We start from the raw sequence: 22,782 nt of genomic DNA, 5'->3' as shown, positions 1-22,782 counted from the left end.
AAATTGAAAACCTGTTTGAATAAATAATGACAGAAAACTTCCCCCAACTGGTGAAAGAAATAGACTTACAAGTCTAGGAAGCACAGAGAGTCCCAAACAAGAGGAACCCAAAGAGGCCCACACCAAAATACATCAAAATTAAAAAGATAAGGGTTAAAGATGGAGAAAGAACCTTAAAAGTAGCAAGGGAAAAACAGTTTGTTACCTAAAGGGGAGCGCCTATATGACTATCAGCTGATTTCTCAACTGAAACTTTCCAGGCCAGAGGGGAGTGGCAAGAAATATTCAAAGTGATGAATATAAAGGACCTCCAACCAAGATTACTCTACCCAGAAAAGCTATCATTTAGAATTGAAGGTCAGAGATTGAGCTTCATAAACAAGAAAACACTAAAGGCTTTCATTATTACCCAACCAGTATTATATGAAACTAGAGGCCCGGTTCACAAAAATTTGTGCACTCAGGGGGTAGGAAGGGGGTCCCTCAGCCCAGCCCATGCCCTCTAGCAGTCTGGGACCCCTCAGGGGATGACCACCTGCTGACTTAGGCCCGCTCCCTGGGGAATTGGGCCTAAGATGGCAATCAGACATTCCTCTGGCAGCCTGGCAGCCCTTGGGGGATGTCCACTTGCCAGCGGGGAGCAGGCCTAAACTGCAGTTGGACATCCTTACCGCTGCTGAGGAGGCAGGAGAGACTCCTACCACCACCGCTGTATTGGCAGCCATCAGCCTGGCTTGTGGCTGAGCAGAGCTCCTCCCATGTGAGAACGCCCTGACCACCAGAGGGCAGCTCCTGCATTGAGCATCTGCCCCCTGGTGTGTGTCATAGTGACCAGTCATTCCCAGTCGTTCTGCTGTTAGGGTCAGTTTGCATATTACCCTTTTACTATATAAGATAGAGGCCTGGTGCACGGGTGGGGGCTGGCTGGTTTGCCCTGAAGGGTGATCCGGATCAGGGTCCTGCTTGGGTGCCTGGCCAGTTTGGATGAGGGGATGATGGCTGTTTGCAGCTGGTCACACCCCCTTCAGGGTGGGGGTCCCCACTGGGGTGCCTGGCCAGTCTGGGTGAGGGGCTGAGGGCTGTTTTCAGGCTGGTTGGTGACTTACGCTCCCAGCCTCTCCTTTTTTTCTGTTTTATTTTTTTTTTATTTTGAGATTTATTTACCTTCTATAGCTGTCACTGGAGCTGAAAGCCGGTTCCAGCTCTGAGGTTTGGCTTTAGCTCTGAGGCTGAACCTGGCTGAAAGCAGGTATCTGGAGCTTATTTAGCTTCTATAATTGCAACATTGTTTCTTAGAGTGCAGTTCAGAGGCCAGCAGCGGCAGGCGGGGAATGTTGGCTTCCTCCATCACTGGAGCAAGCAAGCCTCCTGTTAACTTCAGCTGCCTGGCTGCCGGCCGCCATCTTGGTTGGCAGTTAATTTGCATATGGCCCTGATTTGCCAATGGGAAGGGTAGCGAAGTTACAGTTAATTATCATGTTTGTCTATTATTAGATAGGATGTTGATTAGTATTAGTAGAAGAAGAAGAAGAAATATGAACAATAAAATGGCAACAAATATAGGGTGTCCCAAAATTTACACAAAATTTGCAATTAAATTCAATGGCAAATCTTGCATGAATTTTGGGACACCCTATACATATCTATCAACAATCAAATCTAAAAATCAAAATAAACAAAAAAGAAATCTACCGAACAAAATAAACTGGTGAATAAAACAGAATGTGAGGCATGGAGCATGGAACAGACTGATGAATCTCAGAGGGAAAGGATAAAGGGGGGAGGGAAGAGATTAACCAAAGATCTTACCTATGGACACAGAGAATAGGGTGATGAAGGCATGGGGTGGGGTCAGAGCCAGGTGAGGTGGGCAATGGGGAGAATAGAAGAGGACATCTCTAATACCCTCAACAATAAAGATTTAGAAAAAATTATACACCATGTAGAAAGTATAGTTCTCTAATAATATTTGAGAAAACCTGTACATTTCCAATATCATTTTATTAAGCACACTTCTTCTTCCAGTTCCCTAGTAAAAGTAACATTGATATTTAGTGGAGTTAGAAGCATGATTAATACAGAATAACAAAGGAGCATATTTTGTTTAAAAGTAGCAGATTAGCCCTGGCTGGTGTTGCTCATGGGTTAGAACATCATCCCAATAAACTTTAATTCTGGTCAAGGGTTGATTCCTGGGTGGCAGTTTCCCCACCCTCATTGGGGCATTTATGGGAGACTCTCTTCCATTTCTCTCTCTCTCTCTCTCTTCCCCTCACCTCCCTCCCCGCTCCTCCTCTCTCTCCCACTCCCTCTTCCTTTCCCCTTTCACTCTCTAAAATCAATGGGAAAAATATCCTCCAGTGAGGATTAATTTTTAAAAAGTATCAGACTAAATAGGAGGTGAAGGGCTATTTTAAGCAAAATATTTATTTGTATATAAAATTAATAGACTAGGAGATAGAATTAAGAAAGATAATATTCAGGTAAAGATAAAAGAATAAATAATTGTTATTGTTAAATAAGTATATTATATATTTTCTACCCAGGGAAATTAATCAGTTGAAGTAGTATTCATAAACAGACTGCCTAACTAGCAAAGACAAGATACATCAGTAATGTGAGCGGGTGTGGATAATACAATTTCAATCATGTCTTCTAATGATATTAATGGCTGATTTTAAGTTATTTTCTATACAACACAGAAAACTGGTAAATACCATAATTTCACACTTGTTTTAAGAGAAGTAATACCCTAGATCAGCCATGGGCAAACTACGGCCCGCGGGCTGGATCAGGCCCGTTTGAAATGAATAAAACTAAAAAAAAAAAAGACCGTACACGTTTATGTAATGATGTTTACTTTGAATTTATATTAGTTCACACAAACACTCCATCCATGCTTTTGTTCCGGCCCTCCAGTCCAGTTTAAGAACCCACTGTGGCCCTCGAGTCAAAAAGTTTGCCCACCCCTGCCCTAGATGTATTCTGACAAAGGAGAAATTTAATTTGCATAATCTAATTCAATTTTGCAAAGATTTATTTAGCACCTAATATGTGCCAAGTCAAATATTTTATTAGGAATAAAATGTAATTTCTGACCTCCAAGGGTTTATAGTCTGAGAATGAGCTAGAGAAGTAGTCAATAATTATAATACAATATAGTATAATCTATCTGTGTAACTAACACATGTAGGAAAATAAAACAGATTCTGAAACTATACATAGGTGAAGGATTATTTATCTTTGAAAAGTTAGAAAAGACTCTAGGAAGTAGGGCCTTGAAGTATGCAAAGGAGTTTGGAAACTAGATAAGGGGTAAGGCTGGGAATAAACTTTTAAATAAATGGAGGAATAATAACAAGGCAAGTAGGTATCAAAGTTTTTATGGTTTATGGTGCCCTCCAAAGTGCCTGGTTTAAAAGAAACAACCTGTAAATGCATGTGGACGAATGAATAAACAGAATGCTTAGAAAACAGTCAGGATTAAATCACGGTTTTAATGTATCTGGTGTGTGATCGCTGTGCTGAGAGGTGAAAGAACCGGACAATTTTCACATTAGGGCAGATAAACTTAACAGATCAGGAGGGTTTACAGCTGGAGGCTATAGAAGAGGATTAGGAAAAATTGATAAAAACATTGATTAAGGGTGGGAAAAAATAAATAATTTCCGTTTGAAAGAAGTTGATCTGGATTGAGATGCACCAGGAGTTGACTAAGGAAACACATCTGGAGCCTAAGGGAAAGGAAGACCTTGGTAGGATTGTAGACTAGCAATGGTCTATGGGCTCCACACATTTATGCAAAACCAGCTGTGTGAAGGTGGATCATACACAGGAAGACCATAGTAACTACGATTAACTGTGGTAAATACCAGTACAAGAACAGGAGTATGTATGTCATAGAAACAATATAGAGAGAGGAATTCACAGAAAGTTGACAATGGAAATTAAAAAGCTGCACAGAAGTTTTCTAGATGGAAAGGTGGAGAAGGGACTATTGAGAAAAGAAGGGCAAGGTCAGCTGTAAGTAGTGTGACACTGCTGCTCATATGAAGTGTAAAAAGTGGGTGGCGGACAATGAGATCAGCATGCCAGGGCCATCGCAGCAGACATCTTAGAAGACAATGAGTTTTTTTATTGAGGTTTTTAATATCTAAAGAAAGGCCAATTGGGCATAATGGACATACAAGTAGGTCTTCAGAAAGCAGGTATTATTTTTTAAAAATCAAAGGTGAACATGGAGTGAGTTCATTACTGATAATTTTATATGAGAACTAATGATAGTAAAAATAAAATACTGACAATATTGTTGCAAATGATCCTGGAAAGAAGGAAGAGAGAGAGAGAACTCAAGAAACCTGCTCAGGGGACTAGCTCAGATTTAACACCATATAAAAAAAAAAAAACCCACAAAACAAAAAACAAATAAACAACAAACAAAACAAAATGCAGGGGTGAGATTTAAAGACTATTGGATCTGGAAGGAACCTAAGTTATCACTAGTGCATTTTTTTTTCATTGTGTTGGTTGAAAAACTGAGTCCCAAAGAGAGAAAATTACACAGGCTATTAATAAGAAAATTTACATTTAGTACTTTTTATTACAGGGAACAACTTCCTAATGTATAAGAATAGTTCAAGTTTCCTACATAATACTTTGTAGACCAGCTACATTACAATCACCTGGAGAGTTTAAAATATTTTGATTTTTCAAGGTCCTATCCCCAGTAATTTTAACTCAGTGATCTAGGGTGGACCCAAGATTCTCCATTTAAAAAAGATTTTCAAGTATTATTATAGACTTGAAAACTATTGGCCTAAGTAAACTTTAAGACTGTGTAGGAAAATGGTGACGGTTTTTAAGGGAAAGAAATCCTCCCAGAATAAAGGGAAAACTTTAAATGTTGTCCAAGTTTTTGTGAAAATAAAACTTTATTCATAAGTTAACCAGTAGTTAAGTGTTGTAAATGTCTATCACATGCTACTCTCTATGGGAAGAAGGTGATATATAGAGAGAATGATTGTATTCTCGGTGTTTTCTTTTTGTTTTTACAAACATAATCTATTAAAGAATTTACTACAGTTTTTCTGTGAGACAACAGATTTCTCTCATGTCAACACATCTTAATGTTCAGTGTCCCTTGGTTTGTCATTTGAGAAGTTCAGTAGCACTGGCAATAGAAGATATTAAGGTGACGGTTTTAAAGCAATGCAAATGTTAGCATTGGAAGTGCAAGAATTCATATACTGTGTCAGGGAATTTTCTGTCTCTTTTATGTGTTATCAAAATGCTTAACTGCTAGATACTACAGGTTCTATATCTATACTGATAAAACTATAACTATTGGCATGAACAAACAACAAAAACGTAAAACACACACACACCAAATACTTTTAGTCAAGCTGGATGTGATTCAAAAAGCTTCAACTGTGAGTTAAATCTCAACTGCAGCTCTGTAATTTGGGGGATAAAATACCAAGCTCAAAATGTCTGGAACAACCAGTCAATAATCAAAGACAGTTAAAATAAAATACTGAATTGCTATGAGGTCTCTTCATACTCAACACACTGCCTTCCCCAGACCCTTAAAAAACATGCCAGGCAACTTTTACTCTTCAGGAGCACTCCGGGTAGTCTATTGATGTCATTGGAGATTTACAACCAAGAAGGAGAAAAATATTAGTAATAATATTGAGCGCGTCTCTCAATTTTTCATATAAAACATCAAGAAAGGTAGGGGAAACCTGTTGGGTCATTTTGGATTTCCCTCATAGATATTATATTGCAAGATCTAGGAGAGGAGACCTTTAAAATTCACAAAAGTAGAGCTGTGGTCAGATTTTTTTCGAATTACCCCCAAATTCCAAGACATTACACCTCTGTAATTTGGCAAGCCACGAAATTGAATCAAGCATGCTGGGAGGCCCATCTAGTCTTTAGATTACTGGCTTCTCTCACATATAAACTAACCCATCCACTCCTCTACACCGTTCTATCGCTGATGTACCTTTTCTGTTCTCTACCTAGTCTCACCTCTGTAGGTGAGATGTAAAAACAATTGTTTCATTTTAAAACGTGACATTGATCATGAAGCAAATGTTATGAAAAGTTGGGAAGTTGTTAACTGTGTTACAATGGCAGCTTGATTCAGAATAAGGACCTCTCCATATTAGTTAACTGGGCATTTCCTGAATTTGAGGGCTTATGAAGATCTCAGGATGCATACCTGGTGAATGTCAAGAGTCTACTACAATTAGTTCTCATGAGTGGTTTCTTCCTCATCTAATCAGAGGAAGAAATTAATTTTCATCTTTAAAAAAAAATCTACCATACCGTAGCAATGTATTAATATTTATTAAGTGCCTTTGGGAAAATAACTTAGTGTCCAACTATAATTTAACTTAAAATAATGTTTGAGTCATTTAATAAGCTTATATTATTTTCAAATTAAGGTAGGATGAATAAAATACTTTTAAAAGAACAGTGTATTACACTTTTGTTTGATCATTTCAAATGCTAGGCTTCCAAACTCTGCATTGTTAAAATAATCACAATCAGCACAACCTAAGACTGCTTAAAAAAAGACAGACAAAACAAAACAACAAAACACCTGGCCTTTTAATACAATCATTCCTGCCACTTCTAGTTTGAACATTCATTTTGTAATTGGTGTTCTAGGAAGTCTGACAAAAGGATCTAAGAAGTGATGAATACATTCTGATGGTAACTTTTACAGAGCCACCTATAAACACCATGAGTAACAAGAGATTTCTAGCACTAAATGTAATTCTTCAAGTCCTGCTAAGTATTGAGATATTTGAGAGTAGAGTTGGCTTCATACTAAAACTTAATATAACATAAAGGGAAGTAATCTTAGGGCAAGATAAAAATTAAATATTGGATACTGTATTTGAAGAAGTAGTCTAGTTTTACTATTTTGTTAGTAAAATAATATGCTATTTTAGGTCCAAGATAGAATTAAATAATTAAAGGCATTTAAAGTTATTCTACTCTCAATATGGGAATGAATGGTTAGGTAAAATGGACAAGATTATATAAGAGAAAAGAACTGAATGATAAAGGAAGAAAAATGCAACAGAAAAGGTGAAGTTAGCAGGGAAATTTTAAGATAACCAAGTACAATGTAGAATGCAGGATGATAGAAAGGCATGAATAGAATCCACAGAGACAACACAATGAACCTTAAATGTAAGGGAATTTCAAAGTAATTTCACTTTTTTTCTTTAATCACGTACTGACACTGCTCTTCACTTTGTCATTCAATTTAGCTTGTACCTCTCCCAACATCTACAGACAAAATTCACAGCCTAAGTCTTAAATCCTACGGAGAGCTCCCTTACCAATATGAAAGTGTCGTTCTTTTCTTCTGCTCCCTTTAGTTAAGGTAGAGAAATTAAGGGAATATATACTTAAAATCCTAATGGATAACAACAAAGAAGCAAGTGCTTGAATCAGAAAAAAGAAAATTTGACCTCCTACAAAGCAGCTTTCTTCCATATTTAATTATGGAAACCCTCGGTATTACATATGCAATATACATTTACTTATACTGCTGGAGACCGAACAGTCTAAGAAGCAAAAGTACATTTACTAATTCTCCTTTTTGTATATAACAATGATCCTAAAGCAAGATTTGCCCCCACTTGTTATTGATTATTGATCACTTTAATATTGGCGATCCTAAGAGTTAATGGCAAATGATAAAGAGGGGGATTAAAAATCATCAGCGTTGAAATTCAACATTGCATGCATGGAAACGCTCATCCTCATTGACTTTTCTTGATATGCCTTACAAGTCCCATCTTTTCAAAACGCTCCCTTTCCTTAACCTTCCTTGACAAAATAAATGCTAATTTGATTCTTCTTTTCCCCTCTTTTCTTTCTTCGGCTTCTTTTTCTTCTTGCTCTAAAAAATTGTGGATGTTACTGAGCTCTTCTTTGTAAATTATCTTTTTTCAGAAATCTCCATTCCCATGCCACATTGTGAAGTTGATCTTTATAAAATACCAGTTTGATTTTATCACTCTCTTATCAAAAAACTTTAATAACTCCTGCTATCTAAACCATAAAGTACAAACTCATTAGTGTGGCCTGTCAATCTCTATACAGTTGTTGATATAGTTCTCCAACCCTCATAATTCCTCTGGTAAGACATCTCTATGATGGTCAAAACAAATTACTTCCTCTTGCCTAACTGGACGTCACAATGTCCTATCGCGGCATCTTTGATGACATCTTTTCAAAGATCTCCATTAAAAAATGTTCTATCTACCAAATTCCCTTTCTTTAAGCCCAACAGAGATGCTACCTCTCCACAAGCCTTCTCTGATCACTTGGGCCGGAATGAATATTTTATTTTTTAATGCTTATAGCATTTTTTGCCCTCTGCATTCCTATAGCACACCCACTGTGACCTGACATTTGTATATAAGATTTACTATCTCCTCAACTAAATCATAAGTCCCTGAGGCTATTACATATGGTAAATAATCAATATACACTGAACAAATGAAAGGGTTTTCCCCCTAAACCTCCTCCCTCAGCACAATCTACTCTCAGCACAATCTCCTCCTCATTCATTGTTTCAACAATTATTTATTGAGCTCTGTTATTGATCAGTTATTGTGATAGGCACTAAAATATATATGACACCATGGTGCCTGCAGTCATAGAGCTCACAATCTAGTAGAAAAAGCAAACAAACATTAAAATATGTTTATGATAGGCTAGTGTAAAGTATACATATTGTGAGTGTCTCTAGGAGGGGAAGATAATATAATAGTACCTAAAATACTCACTGTTGCTTTTTTATAAATTGTGTGTAATTCTATCTAATAAAAGATTAATATCCAAATTAACCACCACCCTATCACTCCGTCACAAAGATGGCGACAGCCACAGAGCTGGAGCAAGAAGAAGGCTTGGGTTGCTCCTGGCAATGGAGGAAGCCAAGCTTCTTGCCTGCCCTGGCCACCACTGCGCTCCGCTCAAGGCTACCAAGTTTCAATTATAGAAGATAAATAAATCCCAGAAAAAAAAAAAGAAAGAAAAAAAGGAGAGGCTGGGGTTTGGGTCGCCGGGGGGCATGGCCAGCCTGAAAATGGCCATCAGCCCCTCACCCAGGCTGGCCAGGCACCCCAGTAGGGACCCCACTCTGAAGGGGGTGAGGCCAGCCTGCAAACAGCCATCATCCCCTCACCCAGACTGGCCAGGCACCCCAGTGGGGACCCCCATCCTGATCCGGGACACCCTTCAGGGCAAACCAGCTGTCCCCCACCCATGCACCAGGCCTCTATCTAATATAATAAAAGGGTAATATGCAAATTAACCCTAAAGGCAGAACGACTGGGAATCATTGGTCACTATGACACACACTGACCACCAGGGGGAAGACACTCAGTGCAGGAGCTGGCCCCTCATGGTCAGTGCGTTACCACGGGGGGAGCTCTGCTCAGCCACAAGCTAGGCTGACGGCTGCCAGCACAGCGATGATGGCGGGAGCCTCTCCCACCTCCTCAGCAGCGCTAAGGATGTCTGACTGCAGCTTAGGCCTGCTCCCCACTGGCAAGTAGACATCCCCCGAGGGCTCCCAGGCTGCCAGAGGGATGTCTGACTGTCAGCTTAGGCCAGATCCCTCGGCCAGCAGGTGGACATCCCCCGAGGGGTCCCAGGCTGCGAGAGAGCACAGGCCAGGCTGAAGGACAACCCCCCCCCCCCCCCCCAGTGCACAAATGTTTGTGCACTGGGCATCTAGTAAATAATAAAAATTATGGCCAAATAAAAGGAACCATATGGTAGAATGTTTATCATAACTTTGGATTAAATATAAACTTCCTGAGGATGATCATAAGGGAAAATACTACGTCATAATCACGAGGATTTATGCTACTTACTTCATGTTATATTCTTTTTAATCTTCACAACAATCTTGCAATCCTCATTCCCATTTTAGAGATGGGAAAACAGGCCCCAAGAGTTCAAGTTACCCTACCCAAAGTCCTATTAATTAAGAGTAAAGGTAGGATTCAGATAAAAAACATATGTTCTTTCGCCTAGATCATATGCGAGTTTTCCACCCAAGCACACTTAGTAGTGATAGACTGGATAACCTAGACTGTCCTCCACAGGGTGTCAGCCTTGAGCAGCTGGCTACAGGTGGCAACATCATAATATTTTTAAGAAAGATTTTATTCTATCACATTCTTGTAAAATTGCCTATCACATGCAGCCCTTTAAGAAAAGTTCCTTAGAACCAATAAAATAAGTGGAACAACCAATTGGTCTCTTTTCCTCTCTCTTTCCTCCCCCCCCCTCCCCTCTTTAAAAGCAAAAATAAGGGGAGGGGGAAGGAACTGTTCTTTTACTGGAATGGGAAAATCAGGACCACACAAGGCATAGTCTATCCTTGTTAATAGTTTTTAAATTAAACTCTTTCAAAATTTATGACACAAAACAGTGTGTTCGATTAACTGCTTATTTTTATAGAAAAAATATAGATAACAAAAAACATCTTTAAATTTTTTTCTTAGTGTTATGCAGCTACTCAAATCCATATCACAAATTTCTTGATTATGTTGCTTTCAGTATTTGAAACGGAATGTGTTTTTGCTTCTCTCTAATTCTTCTATACTAGAAACCAGAACTTAATGTTGAAAAGGAAATATTCAAATCCATTTATTACCACTGTATAAATGCATTTTGACAATTTCCTAAAACATATTTACCAATGCCCAATTCTATATCCCAAAGATATATTTATTTTTATTATTTATACATTCAACTTCATTATTTATAGAGTTTGCACTTTATTGGTTTTTTTCCCTAGAATGAAAATTTTAGAAATGCTTATTAGTTTGCTACAGAACTTATTGATTGTCTGCTGCTGATCATTTTAACATTTTGGACTGAAGAATTAGAGGAAGGTAGAAGTTTGTTAAACTGTATTTTATGACAACGTATTTTAATGTAGATTATTAAAGTAAATGCATAGGTAAAATAATTCTTTGTGCAATTTAGATTTTTCTTAAAAACAATTTATAAAATTATTTCAAGGCACTAAATGAAACAAAACTTTCTTAGATGCTATATAAATTAATACTTTTTGCACAATAGTTACCATACACCTAAGATTTAATACTTTGATACCAAAGCATTATTTTTTTGCTATGGTATGTTTGTAAGTAAAAACAAACAAGTACATAAACATAACCCTTAACCCATAAGCTAATATCCAACAAAGTACAGCTATTCTCGAAGAATTAAGATAGCTATCACTTAGTTTTAAAAAAATGAAATAAACTCTGGCTAATGTGGCTCAGTTGGTTGGACCATCATCCCAGGAACCAAAGGGTCTCTAGTCCCTAGTTCCATTCTGGTCAGTGCACATACCCAGTTGTGGGTTCGATCCCTGGTTGAGCATGTACAGGAGGCAACTAATCGATGTTTCTCATGTTTCTCTCTCATGTCCATGTTTCTCTCTCTCTCTCTTTTTCTCCCTCCCTCTCTCTCTAAGATCAATAAAATACATATCCTTGGGTGAGGATTAAAAAATGAAAGAAATCTTTAATCACAGAACATTCCATTTTATTCATCAGTTAGCCCAATGTCTGTATTTTAAAGATGTTGAGTGACTTCCTCAAACCTATATTACTAGCTTGTGTCAGACTCAGAATAAGACTCCTAAGTTTAATTCACTTTTGCTTTTAAGTACTCCATTCTTAAACTAACTCAGAATTATTTTAAAATTAAATTGCCTATTGAAAAAGAGAACCTTATATTAGATATTAATCTACAACAATGGAAGTGATTACAATGTTATATATTAATATTCATCTAAGATAGCAAAGCAATGGCATTTACCTTAAATTTACGTCTCTGCTCTGCACAGCTGTTGAAGAACCACAAGTCTGTCTCATGGCTGTAAATGTAACAAGAACAATAATGCGACCAATTTCATACCTAAACTAAATTAAGTAGATCTCTCATAGGCTAGAAAATGGATAATGTATTTTACAAAATGTTTTTAATTACAGATTATGGAAGTGTGCATGTGTGCATAAAACAATGTGAACTTACTCTTTTCAATCAGGAAATTCATTTCATGAAATTGAAAGCATTACATATTCTCTTTGGCTAACTTTCCTCCTTATAGACCAGTATGGGTACATCACGTCTAGGACGTGCTAGGAGTAGATATAGAAAAGTAAAGTAAATTAAGATAAGAGGCCATCTTCATTTTAGGGTTTGTTTTTCTGAGATACATAGTAGAAAAGTAAAAAAGAAAAATCTGGTAATGCTTAGTTTAATAACAGCTCCAATCTGCATCACAATCATTTTATATTAATCATCAATGTGTCATTAATCAATATATTAACTGATTGGCCCTATTTAAATGGTGTTTCATGCAATGAATTAATATGTAAACATGTTTCAAATACATACATTCGGATATCTATACATGAAAGTGAAATCGCTACTACAATCGGTAGGCTCATTAGATGTGATTTTTCTTTCAATTTTGCAGTAGATATGCTAATATCTATGCTATCTGTAGCAGAAAAACAAGAAAAATGTAAATGAAAAAGTAATAGTTGATAAATACTAGTCTGCCAGCAATAGACTCTTTGCCATGTCACACTTCAAATCTGGCTACCACTTTTCAACATTTAAAAGAAATTCAGTTGAGTATAACAAGCAACAAATATTGTTCTTGTGACTTGAGCCATCAAAATATTTTTCTAAAATCTGTATTTTCTTTCAAACTTTATAAAGTAGTTATCCATAAAAATTATATAGTAAAATGAAAATCACATATCTCTTTTGGTCCTCTAACCAGCATGATCTATTATTAACACCAAATGACTTGCTTTCAAGCGCAGATTTTGAAACATTTTCACTTATTTTTTTAAATCTAAAAGATAATCTACACCAACTCTATTATGAAAGATTGATTAAACAGTTAAGTAGAAAAAAAGCCTGGCTGGCATAGCTCAGTGGTTGAGCGTTGACCTGTGAACAAGGAGGTCAAGGTTTGATTCCAGGTAAGGGCTGTACATGCCCAGGCTGCAGGCTCATTCCCCAGTAGGGGGCATGCAGGAGGCAGCCAATCAATGATTCTCTCTCATCATTGATGTTTCTATTTCTCCTTCTCCCTTCCTCTCTGAAATCAATAAAAATATATTTTTAAAAAAGAATTAGACTGTGATAAAATCATAAAAGTTTTAAAGTGCTAATTTCATATTAAATATTTATAATTAGCAAAAATATTCTATCCTTTTCCTTAACAAGAGTGGCAAATACATAGTGCAACTCATGTTAAATGATATTTGCAGATGCAAAAATAAGTATTACTTAATATCCCCCATTGACAACATGTGTAAGCTAGTATAAAATGCTATTAGGTTTTTATTAGATTTTTTATACAATCCCAGCATGTTTCTAGTTGCAAAGCTTATCAGGTACTACAAAATACTAAAAATGTAGAATCACATTATATTAACTGCTGTGTATATTTTGGTGAACAAATAAGTCTTCAGTCATTATTCTAAATTCTCATTCTTAAAAACCAACTTTTCATTCCTATGACATTTTGGCATGAGATCCTATTAAAATTCCCAAAAAATAATAAAATTCTAGAGTTTTATATCTGTATAATCAAGATATATTTGTGTTAATATGAATCACAAAACACTAATAAGTGACACAATAAACTATAGCAATGGTTAGCAATTGAAGTTGTTAAAAGGTATTTGTAAATTTTTAATCGCCCTTTTATAATAAAAATAAAATTGAGGACTTAGGCTCAAAATTTTATTTATACAACGTTTGGTACATAAGCAACAATTTCTTACTTTAGAGTCATAACTATTCCCATATTAGTGTGTGTGTGTTTTGCCAAGAAAATTATGTATATTTTGGCTAAACAAAGTATAGCCAAATTTTGCCTTTCAATACAACAAAAAGAGAAAATAGAAAAATTTCAGCCCAGCCATTCTTTCCAGAAATATCCTGGTAATCATCAATAAAGAAACTTCTCCTTGACTTAGCTTTGGAGAGGAAGGTACAACTACTTGGTCTAGTTCGTCAAGAGACACAATAAGAGAGGATTAGGACAATATATATAGTCTCTTTCAGATATTAAAAACAGTAAACTCTTTTCTACCTTTGGCTTATGCCGCGAGCATCTACTAGTATACCTCCTTTGCTATACCGACAAGAAAGCACAGTTCCCAGTTTGAAGCCATAGTGAGGATAAACATTTCGTTTGCTATCTTCTGTGACTTCTATGTAAAATTTTCTGTCACATAAACGTATGGAGAGGCTCCCATGGAATCAGATAGATAACTCAATGGAAATGCTCAAATCACTATTATTACTTAGGGAAGTATATGATGGTAAGTAAAATGTCTCACTACAGAAGTACTGATCAGTTAAAACAAAAGAACGTGAAATTTATTTTAAAAGAGGAAAAATTAAGATGGATATTAAACTCAGACTGTTGCAGTATAACTCACATACAATCATGGCAGATGTCTGTACTTGACTCTGTCAAAAGGCATGCCTCATCCCCAATCCCCCCTTCTTCCCACCCACTCCCCCAAAATGGGTTTGTTCCCAAGAAAATATATTCTCATCTCATATCTGTCTAGGGACCATAAATTAATCCAGTTTTTAGGTAATAAGTAGTTTCTGGATTGTGTACATCAGTAGCCTATAATTCTCTGTCAGAAGGCCATCATGTAAGACTTAGTTACTAACATCTGGGAGTACACCTACAAAGGAAAACAGACAGCTAGGCCATAAAAATTTTCAAAATAGTTTTGTTAAAGCAACAAGAAAGATGTTTACTTTTTTTAAAAAAAACTAAGCTTGCCTTATTAGACATGTATGTAACTTGGATTTAAAAAAGCATCGCTTATCCTCCAGCAGAGCTGATAAACATTTTGAAAGATGTTTTATGCATCTCCAGATACCTTCCAAATATTTTTTCAAATGAAACCTGAAAATGTTTATTTCTTGGAGAAAATGCCCTAAATATTCCTGTTAAGACTAAATAAAACAATGGTTACATTATGTAAAAAAAATTTACTTTAAACGACATACAGACTCTCAGTTCCACAGGACAAACATAGGAAGGACAACAAACTCCAGAATGTATTTTTATAACTGTAGCAACAGCAAGAACTCCGTGGCGAATTCAGTTTTTCTGACAAAATGGGAGGTTTTCTGCATTTGTCACTTGAATACAACTACAGAAGGGTTGTCTAAGCCTGCTTTGTTTTACTCCATACCGTTTTACTATGATTTGCTTTTAAGAAAGAAATGCCACATTTTTACCTGTTTGTGAACTAAACTCCATTCAAATCCCAGAAAGTTTTATGCAAACTTGGTTCCCACATAATTTTTGCAGTAAGTGACTCTGTAAACTTTTGAAATCTACGCTAATAGGAAATTCTTTCTTTCTCTTTCAAGAATATAAAGCGAATTCTCTTTTTGAATGGAAATTGTCTACATAGGCAAACATCATAATTTTCTGTATGTATACAACTGAGTCTGCATTTCTGTTCTCATAATAAATATGTTTTAAAATAAGACCCCCAAGGACAGGAATACATTACCTACCTGCAGTGGTCTCTGTTTATCACTGCTCTTAGGAGATTTTAATCCACTTGTTTGCTGCTGTAAGAGAAGTTGTCTTGCTGCTTGGAGAGCCTAGAAGTAAAAAGGGAGCAACATCTAAATATTTTGTTAAAGGTAAATTGAGGATCAGTTATTCCCTGGTTACCAGTAATAAGCTTCAATGTATAAGCCCATCCAACCCTCCTTTCTAAAGAAAATCATTAAATATTTTTGTTTTCTAATGCGAAAAAAAATTTACATAACACACATATACAAATTTACTTAAAACCACAGAGATGGCTTTTATCCAGCAGGAAATAAAGTTAATTTGTTTAAAGTGCTCGAAAAGGAAAAATATCACAAACTGCCTCAGTAATCTCATTTCCACAAGGAACTTGTCTTTGAATGTTCAACTATAATGTTCACTCCCTTTTAAATCATCATCAATTTGTATTTTCATATTACAATTTTGAAGCAAAAGCAGTAGACTTCAAGTGCTACCGGAAGCTGTAATTAAATTTGACAAATCGACATCAGATTATCTTGAAAGTGAATTAATAAGGATTTTCACTAAAGATTTAAAATACTTTTTTTGGTAATTGCAATTCAAGAAGAAACCTCTCCTTTGACAAAATAAAGTGCAATTTCAATGCCAAATAAAATTGAGTGGTTTTCATTTACATTTTTAGCAAAATCAAAGAACAAAGAAATTACCACTCAACCAATCAGCTTTATTTCTATGTGTGATAGAACACCAATCAAAATAGATGTTTTCATTTATTTTTACAGTTTCTTTCCAACTCAGGAAAATAAAACAACATAAGAAATTAATATAAGCATTTCTTTTGCTGGAAGAGAGGCAGTTTGGCCATTATACTGTATAAACTAATATAAAAACTACTGCCATAACAACAACAAAAACCCACATATTGAGATGTTTGAAAGGTTAACAGTATAAACTAATTAAAAAAAAAACTTTAAGAGCCTCTACTGTACAAACTTATTTTTCTCTCAACAACTGAGCTCAATAAACATTAATGATGAAATTTGCCAACACATGAAACTAAACCACTTCTTTCCTTTGTTATTTGCTGTTTTAGAATATGTGATAAAGTTTTCAAGAAGGGGAAAATATTTTAGATTAATTTTCTTCTATAATAATTAAGATTCTAAGCAGAAAAAAGTACAATTTCCATTGGAATCAATGATATGGTTTTTAAGAGAGTTTCTAGTATCCATGACAACAGTTGCTTTGACAAGATGTGCATATGGCATTACACTGCCAGCTGGTGTGAACAATGTTTGAACTACTGCATTGAGATGCTGAGCAAACAGAAAAAGTTGCCATGTCTTAACCCTCAGGGAAGGCAGTCATCCCCTGATCAATTATGAAAAGACAGAAAGGAGGCCTGCTACAGCCTGGCTCCAAGCAAGTTTTCTGAGAAGGCAGCAGACATAGAAACCAAAGTAAACAAACTGCATGCACTCGCACCATCTCCTAACAACATTGATTTATCTTCCCAGAGCAGGATCCGGCGTAGTTTGTAAAGCACACTTTTTGGAAACACACGCACTCAAAAAATCTCCCTTTTTTCTTATTTTAAATTTTTCAAGTAATCACAAGTCAACCTAAATGCTTCTAAGGATGAAAAATTCCAGGGAACTTAGCAATTTTATGATAAAGTTCGGTGTGAATAAAAGACCAAATAAAAATTAATTCCATAAACACTTATCGCAAAACATAATTTGAAAAATTTCACTTGATAGTCCAATAATATTACTTTCTGTTTAAATCACAACTTAAAAACTAACTACCAATGATATTTTTTTCAAATGGAAATTACCACTGATTTAGGCTGTGTCAATGTGAAAATCTTGAAAAGTAATCAGTTAGTTTTCCTTTTGGTGCCAAATCCACACAAACTTTGCCTAGTATTTTTCATATAATTGTTTTCCCCTTTGAGGTCCTTAGTTTATTTTGCATATACTCAGCCTTATTTAGATTATATTTAATTCTGTAGTTGTTTTACTATTTTTCAAGGATTCTAATAAGGGTAGTTCAGAATCTTGAAGTGAAATCATTGAAATAGACCCCCTCATTTTAGCAAATGAGGAAAATAGGTCTGTGCTTTGTTCACAGTATCCAGGCTTCAGGGCAGAGTACATCCCAGTGTGGGTTACTGTCTATTCTGTCAAAGGAATGGTTAGAATGCAACGAATAAAACTCTAGCAAAGGAGAATATATGACAAGAGGGCATACCCATTTATCAGAAACTTAAAAAGGGAACTACAATATAATATTTTATGTTTTCAATTTGTAAATGTTTGAATAGAAAAACTATCACAGGGTATATGTCATTTTTATGGCTGAGTATTCCCACCATCCTTGTGTTGGACTTCATCACATAGTCTACGAATACGTGATGGGGTGCTACAGTCCTGTAACACTCCAATCATTTGACCAGTTACTAGTCATAAACTGAAAAATTCCAAAGCTGGAAAAAAAACACCTTAGAAATTGGTTATCCTAGTTTTCACATTTTGTAGACAAGGAATTGAAGAAACAATACTATAGTAACTTGATTAAAGTCACAAAGCAGTAACAGTCTGGTCAGAAGCTCAGACTCTTGTCTGTCAAGTACAAAACCCTATCCATTTCTGCCTTACATTCAGTCAACTCAACCCAAACAAGTAACCCAATGGAATGAATATATGCAATGCCCAATGGCTATAGAAAGAGACTAGAAAATTAGATATATTAGAGTTGTAGCTCATGAAAATACTGCTAGGCAAATAGATACATGTGCACTGTTGTTAAAGGAGTACTACTAATAATAGAATACCACAAGCTATTCAGCTAAATTATGCTTCTACTTATAAAGTATGTGGTTTGCATATGCATTTACATTTATCTTTGAAACAGTCAAGGATAATCTTTCAATACAAAAGCTTATGAAGAAGAACACCTTGCCTATTTCAACATTCTTTTTGCAGCAATAGAGATTTGCCATAGTAAACAGAGGTGAGAGAACAAAAAACAATTCCAAGAGATCAGGAATGATTAGAAACTCTTAAGCATAAATCTTTTGTAGTTTGCATTTCAACTGCAGCCATTACGTGACATTTTTTATTTCCAGTATTCTGGATAACACTTTAGGACTTAATTTCAGTAAACAATTGCTCAGACACTTTTAGTTCATCTTTGCAATTTATTATTGTAGCTACTCAAAAGATGAAAGATTATGAGCTAACATTTCCATCAATATAAGGTGTTAGATGTCAAAATACATAAAATATTAATTTGCAAATCATTTGTCCACTTAAACTGGTAAATAGAAATTTTATATACCAGGATCATTCATAAAGTTCTATGAGCTATTTAAGTATTTACATGATCACCCTCCACAAAAAAACAAAAAGTTAATTTAGAACCAAAGGCAAAAGATGTTTGTTTACAAATCTTTCTTTAATATTGTCTGAGCCTGATTCGAATGAACAAGAAAGAGGTTCCTAAGGCAGCCAAACCTATCTAATTTCCAAAAACAATTTATTTTAAATTAAGAGTACACTTTCCTTGATGAAGTTATTTAATTATAGTAAAGCTGAAGAAAACTAAGATAAGACACTTTTAAACTTGGAATCTGATTAAACTTAATATTTTGAAAGAATAAAAAGCTGTATAATAGATTGAACATATACTTTTGTTGTTGTTGTTAGGCTGCAAAGGTGTGGAAATGCATGTTTTCCAGAATTCAGTGCATTTTGCTCTAAAATATTTATTAAAAACAACATTCTTAATAGTTATTGTGTAATTTCAAATAAAGCACAAATGTTTAAGAATAGTAAAGTTGAAGCATATTACCCTTCTACAATAGTAATAACTTTATGCTCATTATGAACCTCATAGAATTCTAATAAGTAGGTTATTATGAGAAATAAGAATGAAAAATTTTTGTGACCTGTCAGATCAATATTTTTTTTCCTTCTTGGGGGACATGGAAAACATTACTTTTTTTTTCAACTTGAAAAACACAGAAATAAAATTGTGAATAGCTTAGAAAAACCCAGTTTAACCAAAAATGTTGAGTACTCTAAGGTTTATAAATAACTTCTTTTTTTTTTTCAAAGTAAATATATGTATATTTGGGGAAAAAACAGACATCACTCATATCTCTCCCCATAAAAATAGGAATGCTTAACCTATCAGCCTGTTGCATTTGAGACATTAAAATGAAAAATGACATCTACACCCATTAATATCTTCAATGTATAAACAGCACAGCATGACACATTCTTGAGAGCTGAAGGCCACAAAATCTCTCTGAAACATAAATAACAAAGCACTCAGAAGCATATTTGATGTTGATATTCATCTCTGAGAAAAACACTGCTGCCTAGGCTTTTTATGAAAACAGATGCAGCCCAAACGGATCTCCTGTAATTGGTTTCAGATAGCGAGGTTAGAAGAAATGTGATACAAGAAATGATTATGTGGAACAGGCAAAACAAGAATGTTTACATAAGCACTCCCTAGTTATACTGACAAGGGGTGTACACTTTGCAGATAACCAGGACAACAACAACAAAAAATTGCCAGCAGGACATCCAGAATTTTGCTCTTCATACTCCCATATGACATCTTTAACGTGTCACTTTAAAATGATGAACAAAGCATGAGTTTTCCAACAGAATTTCATTTTCTGAGTATTTTCACAATTGTGGTTGTTAGAAAGTATGTTCTGATCCTTCACAAAGGATATTGATTCCTATTCTGTTTGGTCTTTCCTCATATTATGTTCCCACTAAAAAGAATTTACTGATAAATGTAATCATAAGTCTCATAATGCTATTTAATAGAAGAAAATTAATCATGTAATTGTCATAACCTATTTTCAAACAGCAATCTATCAGAGTGAAATGATGCCTCTGTAGCTATTGACCTTTCATTTTATCATGCCTGATACATAATTAGACTAAATTTGTTTGGGAGGGGAGCTAATTACTAGAAAATATTTTTGAAAATAATTATTTCTGTTTTACAGTGTATTTTACATAAAGTTAAAGAATAAATGTGTGGCTATATGGTGTTTATATTGAGAACCACTATGGAGGCCAAACTGAGAAGCTAAGATCATTTATTTTATGGTACTATAATAAGAGAGAGAAATTCATTGTAAAGCATCCTATTTACCATTCAAATGGCCGGCTATTTTGGCTTAGAATTCATAAGGTAAATCCAAAACAGAAACCATCAAGATATTGGATAAGTGATGGAATAGATCCTCATCATCCTCAGAATTTATAACAAAGTTCTCAAGGTTCAAATCCAAACCCTCTACTCAGTATATCCCAGAATATCTCCACACTTCCAGATGAGCTCAGAAACCTTCCACAAAATAAGCCTGTGAGTTAACTAAATAATGTCTAAGACAGGTTTTGTTTTTTCAGGTCTAAAGTCATACATTCAGTTCAATGGGATAAATACATTCTCCTCCTCAGAGCTGAAATTCTACAGGCTGCAGAAAATAATACTAAGTAGACTTGTATTCATATCTCTATTTTCATCATTATTCTATTTTCATCAATTAATATAATCTATAGCAATACTAAATACAATTCTTGTTCACATATTAAGGAATTCTACCCAACTTTAAAGTTCCCAGTATAAAAGGTAATGAATTTTCTTAAAATTGGAACTAATTTTATTAAAATGACTAGTTTTAAAACATCTATTTTTTATGGTACATGTTCCATAAATGACATGGTTTATGTGAATTTTCTCCATTATTTCCCTTTCTGCTATAAAATATTTTGTTATTTTTCTCAAATTACTTTAGATTTATTTTTGTTTCTCACATACTTTAACAGATATATTTTTTTCTCATTATGAGACCAATAGTCATTTTTTGTTTCAATAAGGGTTAAGATTCATTACTGTCATAATTTAAATTGACATATTAGATATTAACTGAAAATACATGCTAAGAAATTATATCTACAAGTAAACTATTATTTAAATCCTATATTCTGGATTTCTCCTGCAATTGAAAAGTAAGATTCCAAAAGAGGTGGCATTGGAAAAATTAGCTGTAAAAATAAAACATACCAAAAATTACTTATAAGTAAAATTTCTTTTTTGCAAGTATGTCCCAGGACCAAGCGAAGAACTAAGTATCGCACACACAAATAGATAGGGGGCGAGCTCACCATCCATTAAGAAACATCCAGCTAAATGTCCAAAAGCCATTCAAATATTTTTAAAACATTTCAGGAGTCTATAAGTAGAATAATTTTTTTCATTTCATTTGGGGAGCTCAGATAAATTTTTTATAGGGAAATACATTTGGGCTGAACTTATATGAGAAATATATCATCTTGTGGAGATGGTAGAACTTGGCCGTGCTAAGTCGAAGCAAAGAAAATTTGGGGTCATAAACAATGAAAAGAATTTATCTTGGATGGAGCATGTTATCGGTTTAGGAGCTAGAGAAACATCCTGCGAAGGTTGGTTGGTTGGAGCTAATTATGAATATAACTAAACAATAAGTGGTAAAGGGTCTTGATATTATTGAATAGGTAAGAGACAAATGGTGCTGAATCTGGAAATGATAGGGATAAGTGTAGGCCAGGACAATATTGAAGTCATGTTGTGAAGGATAAATGAGAAGTGATAAAAAGAATGAGAAAATATATGAGACAGAAAGACCAATGAACAGGTATGTTCAACTGTCCGAGGAAGATAATAAGGGTAATAAGAATCATTTTAGTTGAATATAAGAGTCACAAAAGGAATGTAAAATTATAACTGTCAGGACTTAGTAACTGGGTATGGAGTAAAGGCTAGGCAGGAATAAATAATGACTTCAGAATTTTAAGTCAAGGATAACTGGGAAATAGTGCCACTTTTGAAAAGGGGAAAATCCGATTACAAACCATGATTTTGGAGAGATGATGCTGTTGTTTGCCTGATGGCAGAATAACCAAGATTTTTTTTTAGTAGATACTAACAATGCAGAGCTCTCTATTGAGCATGATCAGGCTGACAAAGGATTCCTGAAAGTAATAGGTGAGCTAATAGTTAAGACAAAGGGAGAGGATTAGATTTCTGACAAAGAGAATAAAGTGAGGAGAAGACTCAAGGCC

The 22,782-nt window shown here is 35.0% G+C and overlaps 1 protein-coding gene across 1 annotated transcript in view; it reads right to left on the bottom strand.

The window, feature by feature from the left end:
- Positions 1-22,782, bottom strand: part of FOXP2 (forkhead box P2) — a 698,448-nt gene that overhangs the window by 149,435 nt on the left and 526,231 nt on the right. Inside the window, exon 6 of the mRNA XM_070423754.1 lies at positions 15,643-15,732. Coding sequence (XP_070279855.1) covers positions 15,643-15,732 — 90 coding nt within the window. The remainder of the gene's footprint in view (positions 1-15,642; positions 15,733-22,782) is intronic.

The sequence above is a fragment of the Myotis yumanensis genome, unplaced genomic scaffold, assembly GCF_028538775.1.
Source record: "Myotis yumanensis isolate MYYU_CA2020_CCGP unplaced genomic scaffold, mMyoYum1.0.hap1 SCAF_9, whole genome shotgun sequence".
In the NCBI taxonomy this organism is placed as follows: domain Eukaryota; kingdom Metazoa; phylum Chordata; class Mammalia; order Chiroptera; family Vespertilionidae; genus Myotis; species Myotis yumanensis.
This window is presented reverse-complemented; position numbering and strand designations above follow the sequence as displayed.